Genomic DNA, 7,442 nt, shown 5'->3' on the forward strand with positions numbered 1-7,442 from the left:
TTAGGACACTTAACCCTGAAACACCCTGTATATATGCATATTTATAGAAAAATGTTTGTAACCTTAAATTGACGACATTTTCGTGACCTTAAATTAATCTCTTGTTTACACACTGCAAATGTACATAATAAGTTGCATGTAGGGAAAAGGAAAAGAGTATTTCACGTCATTTCAAGCAAAAAGATTCATGTAAACCATGGATCGATTCGGCTTCATTTCCAAGATATGAATTGAAATGCCAATGTATCATACCAGAGACTTCGTACAAAATGTGAAATGTCTGGTTTGACTCCTGCGAGGTCTCTCAATGCGAAAACCGTACACGAATAACATGTTAGTGTATTTCTCCTTTAAACCCGACGTTTCACCGTAACACCTTTTCATGCACGTTTCATTGACACAAAGATTGACGTTACTCACATTTGTCGCAGCATAACAATAACGTTACAGTAATGCACACTCTGCTAGTACTTGACAGAAACAAACAACTAGAAGTTCTCGCATTTCTTGTTTCTACGATATCTTCAGAACATTGGCATTCCAGCCATATCGTAGGATTAAAGTCTAATCGTCCTACGGTGTACATATATGGAGTTGGTTTGCTTAAAATGACGAAACGCACAAAGTTTGTCGATTTCGTGACGGGATACCCTGTATATCATTCAACGAATTGTGTCTAGTACAATGGGAAAGTTTTATTACTTTTCATTTTACCTGAAAATATTTTGTAACTAATCGCATTGCCCAAAACTAATAAGAGTTTATATTATTAGTCTCTTGTTAGTAAAGCTGAATTAGCAACGGCAGCTATTTTAATAATGTCCGGGAAAGATTTGCATTCTTTTAAAGTATTAAAAAGCTACTTTACGATACACTTTCTTCCTAGCATATTTTAATTAAAAAATCATTTTGGTAAATAACCTAAATGGATCAACCACATTAAAATCCACAAAGGAAAAACAAGGGTTTCGTAGACAGTTTTGTCTTCTCAGCAATTCACTGCGCTTTATTACAAATGAATCTACGATGTGCAAACTTACATGAACGATTGCCTATCAAACGCAAAACTTACTTCTAGAACTGTATTGTCGTGCGTGAAAACAAACCTAAAACTTCGAATCCATTTTCAGTTATTAAAAGGATTGCCCTTGAACCTAGTACGCACACCTAAGGAAATTGTTGACAAACATTATTTGTGAATTATGGAACATTATCTTTTTTCCATTCTTTGATAAAGTTGTAATTTAAACTTTCCAGAAATTATACCTTTATTTTATCTCTCATGTAGAATACTATTATATTATTATAAACATATCGAATCAATATCTATCCTTTTTCAAAAGTTGCAGAAAAATTTATACACTTTCTGCATTTTATTTTAAATCAACTGTTTGTCTGATAAGACAAAGTAGCAATGTTATAAAACGACAATCTTGACATTTGATTAGTGAAAGCAAAAGATTATTAATTTTACCGGATATTAGTTGCAAAATTTGTATCTAAATAATACAATTCTTTTACATTGATTTCTCGGATTTCGAATCTTCGTTGAAAAGATTCACTTATAAAGTGAGCACGTCGCTTACAATATGTATCCAAAAATAATGTTTGTCAATATTATTTGAAAGTGTGTACCAAGTTTCACCAGTATAACACTATAATATACTGGCAAATAGATGAGTTTCAGAAAGTAGAAGAATAAAACATCGTAAGGATCTCTTTGCTTCCACTTTTGTAATATTAATCTCCGCCGATGAAAAATATAGCAAATGATACATATAGGTTAATAGATTCGTGAAACGTAATACATAAAGTCTTATTCCATAAAATTTATCAACTAGACTTCCTTATTGAAATATGAAGAACAATCCAAATCTAGATCATCACGCGGAGCAAAAATCAAATTTCAATCTGTTTAATCGCGAAACAGGAGGAAAGATAATTATCGAAGTTATGTATACGGTGTGAATAAAAGAGAAGCACATAAGAAAAAAGGGAATATTCATGTTATAGAGAAACTAATCACGTATCCAAATTGACGAAACACGTAGTATCGATTCAAATATATATAGATCTGTTTAACGTTGTATGTATTCAAATGATAGAAGAACGTGAAGAAGCGTGCGAGTGTTGCTATAGAGGGTAATGGAATACCTTTTTTTTCTTTCAATCTCAACATAGATTATTCGGCATTCGTTGGATACGCGCGCACTCATTCTTATCCTCTCGCACACTCTTCAATCAGCTCAGTCCCTGGAAACATACGTGACAAATAGATCACTCGCGTGAGAAGAAAACGGTTTCGCGCTCGATCATTTTGATTGGGATTAATTGACGTAGCTCTTACCTAGACTTGGAACGACTGTCTTTCTGCCTGTCCTGAGACTTGCTGCGCGAACGTGACTTCCCGCGCGAGCTCTTGCTGTCCGAACGGGAGCGACTGCGGCTACGGCTGTAAGAGCGCCGGCGATCTCTGTCGCGGCTACGCGACCTGCTGCGAGATCGAGATCGCGAACGCCTGCGGTCTCTGCTTCTGCTTCGTGATCTGCGAACGCATTTAGGTGTAAACTTGTTATAAACGAAATGTGTCTGCGCGATGGACAATTGATAATCCACTCGTTCCATCTCTCGTTCTACTAATACATCAACGTTCTGAAAGTGAAAAACGTACCTTCCACGACGACGACTTCCACGACTACGATGCGGAGATGTTGGACGTCCGTATCGCGCCATTTGGACTCGGAGCTCCCTGCCATCCAACAGCCGTCCGTCCATGGCATCTAATGCGTCCTCGGCGTCGCGCTTGTCATAAAATCTGCCAAGAAATATAAATATGAAGAACTCCGATTTGCGCCTCAATATTTTCAGCACTTCATTATTTTCTTAATATACAGAGTGTCTGTGCATATTCGGACAAATGTCTCGCAACTGGGCAAAAACTACGAGAAAATGTGACAAGAGAAATTTACATGATTTTTAGTGCAACGAAGCACATCTAAAAAGACTTTTTACTCTTGACCCTTTCAAGTTAATCACCATCGCTTTTTTAAATGGGTTCGTACTTCTTTTTGCAGATTTATGTAGTCGGAATCAATAAAGAGATTAAATTCACGTTTTTAGTAAAAAATTGCTACTATACATCATTTATAGGATAAACGACATCTCAAAAATTAAAGTAGCCAACTGAATTGTAAGCACTTTTAAACCGCTGACCAAAATCATGTACACCAATGCCCACTAATGCCCAGTGGGCATTACTTTATCTTATCGTATTTTATCTTTTTAGATTCTTTATAATAACTTCAAGTTTTTTTTACCGTATCTGGCTATTTTAATATTCCAAACTCGCTACGTTTCGACCATGGGTTTTGGTCCTTTTCAAGCGAGAAAAAACTGTGATAATCAAACGCTTAGATTTGTGTAATAAATAGTAGATTTAGTATAATTTAGTGTATAACTTAGATGCAACGGATTCAGTAACGGTTGACTTGAGAAGCTCATGTTAGTGTCAAACTTTGTAAAAGAGAACCTCGTTGGAGAGATGACGGAACGTAATTCTTTATAATGCCCCAGCAAGGCCAATTAACACCCACTAATGTCCAAAAAATGAGATGTATTAAATGCTTAGTAATGCCCAAAATCTGTACGCCACAATACCCTCGGCGGTTTGTCCCTCGCTTTTGAATTTGGGTTGAAATATCGAAGGAGTTGAAAAGATAAAAAATAATATCATCATCAAAGACATCAAAGAAATTTATCTTACAATATAAACGCAAACATTCCAATTTTATAAAACTGACATTTTATGGCCGGGTTTGCAGTTTGAATGTTGTAAATCAATCACCGGTATTCACAGGCCATTCCATTTCAAGATCGTTTTAAGTAATATCTTAAAATGCTAATGTAACTCTGCGACTTTACAACACACTGGCCGGTATTCACGGTCAGATCTTATATTTAAGCCGGGTTGGGAAGTAACTCTAACTTAACTTCGTTACTTTCTCTACATCTGTAACTGTAACTTAACTCAGTTACATTTTTTCAATAACTAGTAACTAATTTAATAGTTACTTTATATATATTTTCAACCTCCACAGATCGCATTAGGTCTTGCATTTGCGCATAAATGCCTCTATCCCCTGCCGGAAATAATTCTACAAAATTCTACAAAAAAAAATTAAATATAACTGCCAGAATCTAAGAAATTCTACGTAAATTTAAGTGTTATAAAAATCAACATAAAAATGCTAGAATTGGAACACTTTTGTTAATTTTTGTAATATTCTACAAGTAAGCAGATGTTTTAATTCTTTAAGATTTCGTTGTTTCTCAAATTTTTGAAACTAGTACAGTTTTGTACTAATTTTTACAAAATTGTGCATTTTCATAAAATACTACTTGCAATAATTTCTTGATTTGAGAACATTGTAATTTGTGATACTATTTTATAAATATTTTTACAAAGAAATAAATGTTTCAACGAAGATATAAAAATTTCTACAAATTTCTATTTCAAGTCAATTTTTTGTAGTTATTTATATAAATTTTTTCCGCTAGAGTCGCCGCTTTACAATTCAGATGCAGATTCAATATTATTATTTCTATTGCAAGGGAGTAACTGCAAAGTAACGATTCGTTACTTTTCGAGTAACTGTAACAGTAACGCGTTACTTTTCAGAATTGGTAACTTGTAACTGTAATTAGTTACATTGTTAGCGAAAAAACTGTAACTGTAACTAGTTACTTTTATAAAGTAACTTTCCCAACCCTGTATTTAAGACCGTCTTGAGTTTATGGAACATTTTATTGGCTACGGAATATCTAAAGACGATTTTAAATATGAGATCTGACTCTCTGAATTTTTTTGAGTGAGATTTCACTCGAAGAAATAATAAAAATACTGCCAGTCCGACCGGAGTGCAATTTCACTTTTTGAAAGAGCGCCGTTATTAGCTTCGCTATTGTTTGTTCACTATGATCATCGCATATAAAGGCTGTATTCTAACATTCACAGCTAGTACTGAAAATCTATACTTTATGTGACAGTTTCGCTTATTCTGCTGCTTGTCGAGGGAGAACCGCCCCGGCCCGTGAGTCCCGGAGTCCTTTATATGCCGGGCTATCGTGATCTTACTTAAGAGTTCAGCGGTCATCTAGCGGCGGAATGCCGTACTTTAAGTTGGAGTAAATCACGGAGTGCTAACGACTTCATTTTAAAAATAGGAGTGAAATTCTTCACTTTTTATCTTAGAGTGAAAATTTCACCTCAAATAAGAATGAATTACTGTTGAACATGAATACCGGCCAGAGAGCAGTATTAGCATCTCAAGGCTCAAGGTACGTTATTACATATTTAGACACACTTGTATGTCTCGAAAGGTTAATTATGTAAATAATGTGTAAAAGTTAATGGTGTATTAAAAAATTGCGCATGAAGCGCGCTTTGTAGTATATACAAAATAAATAATAGTTATCTTATATATCTTAACCGAATCTCGGGGCCCCTTAACATTGGGGGCCCTGGTGCGGTGCATCCGCCGCATCCCCCCTTTGCACGGCCCTGGCGTCGATTGGCTACAAGCTAGAAAATTTCTCGAGAACTAGTCTATCTTGCAGCCAATCAACACGCTTGAAAAATTTATCGTACGACAAATGTAATACCAGCCTAAGCCATTAAGATAGTCTTGAAATAAGAACGAACTATAAATGCCGGCCTACGTGGCAATTTCTGAAATGTATGAATATGCTCAAAAAAATTATTACTCTGTTTTTTTTAATCTATTGTGGTCGCGATAATTTTACTGAAACAAGACTGCAATAAGTCTGCACGTAACAATGATTGTATGTACACGTCATAAGATTTTTTTCAAAATGATACGTGTATCATTTCACGTATCTCCAGAAATGTATCTAACAATAAGAAACAAAGTCTGCGGGGAAAAATTCTTTTCATGCTGCTTGAATAATGTCACCTGGAAACAAACTCATTTCATTAGTCATAAAAATTGTTACTCTCAAAGTATAGAACGTAAGCTTCATTAATCTTCATTAGAAAATAAGAAATTATATTTTACTTTGATTCACGATTATCGCTCATATATCAAAGCGCACATCACCGCGTTACTTTGCAAATACCAGCTTGACTCTTGTTTAATTATATAAATTAAACTTTTATAAAATCGCGACTGTTTACGTCAAAACTCTACAAATTGTAAGATTAAGTACTGTAGTACTTTGCAAAGTAGGGATTTCCCGTTTTACATATGTTTCATTAATATCTGGGCAGAGATAAAAAATCTCGAAAGCTCTATATATTCCGAAACGGGGAACAATTTGCATTCTACGAGCAATAGCGAGTTTATCCAGCAAGTTGGACTGCATAAAAATAAGCCCGGAACAATAAATTCTCTCGTGCCGATTCGGTCATTTCCACGAAATCGGCGAGGTTTGCCGGCAGCGTCGCCTCCACATTAACAATCTACCGTTTTTTCACGTCGCGTCGTGAAAAAAAATGATCGCGGCGAAAAATGCATAGCGGGATGGCATTCCAGACGCGAAAGTACCGAACTGGCGCGCGCTCGCGTCGTGACGTCAGCGTATCGTTGGCGTCGATCCGCAACATCACCCATGAAAGCGGTCAATTGAACGTATTGCCCAGCGGACGTGGCGGAGCACACGGCGCACACGGCGTGGACGCCATATAACGTAGCGGGATTCACCTGACGAACGCGAAGCCACGGCTCTCACGCGTGAAGCGGTCCCTGGGGATGTAAATGTCGCCGACCTCGCCGCATCGCTCGAACACGCGTCTCAGGTCTTCCGGCGTCGTTCTGTACGTGAGATTGTCGACCTTCAGAGAAACCATCCCGTCGATGCGGGGCGGCGGCCTGCCGTAGCTCATTCTTCCCTTCCGAATGTTACGCGTCCTTGATCTTCGTGATAAAACACAGTGGGATCCTCTCCGACAGATTGCAATGAAATGGTCACTCTGCTCGGGACTGTATCCGCACACACCACCGACGGAGGAAAATGGCGGAGAGTGCGAGTGAACGAGGTGACGACGATGGCGGAATATCCGCTGGCGTGATCAGCAAGCTCTACACCACACATTGAGCGGTGTTGAGAGATGGTGAAGTAAACAGGTCGCATACTAATGCGCACGCGCGGCTACGTCATCGACTATGTGACTGGCTGGGTCTATACCACGAGTCTGTTCGTGTCGCGTGCCCCGATATGCTCTTGCTTGCCCCAATACCGTCACTTAAATCGTAAATAAAATGACGGTATTGGTCATTGGGGCAAACAGGGGTCCGATTCTTGAATTCATTCGAAGCAGAAACGTATACGAAAATTCTGCTCTGACAAAAAAGTTGAAAGTCGATTGGTTAAAGGCCACGCGAATAGCCAATCAACTTGCAACTTTTCTGTAAGAGCAGAATCTT

The 7,442-nt window shown here is 37.5% G+C and overlaps 1 protein-coding gene across 1 annotated transcript; it reads right to left on the bottom strand.

The window, feature by feature from the left end:
- Window positions 1-978: 978 nt before the first annotated feature.
- Window positions 979-7,199, bottom strand: LOC105558713 (serine/arginine-rich splicing factor 2). The gene is made up of 4 exons (XM_012006547.1): window positions 6,720-7,199; window positions 2,672-2,815; window positions 2,348-2,545; window positions 979-2,253 (listed from the first exon to the last, which is right to left on the bottom strand). The coding sequence occupies exons 1-4, from the start codon at window positions 6,899-6,901 to the stop codon at window positions 2,247-2,249; spliced, it is 531 nt and encodes a 176-aa protein (XP_011861937.1). The 5' UTR covers window positions 6,902-7,199; the 3' UTR covers window positions 979-2,246.
- Window positions 7,200-7,442: the final 243 nt, after the last annotated feature.

The sequence above is a fragment of the Vollenhovia emeryi genome, unplaced genomic scaffold (assembly GCF_000949405.1).
Source record: "Vollenhovia emeryi isolate VEMERY1.0 unplaced genomic scaffold, V.emery_V1.0 DF939317.1, whole genome shotgun sequence".
Taxonomy (NCBI): domain Eukaryota; kingdom Metazoa; phylum Arthropoda; class Insecta; order Hymenoptera; family Formicidae; genus Vollenhovia; species Vollenhovia emeryi.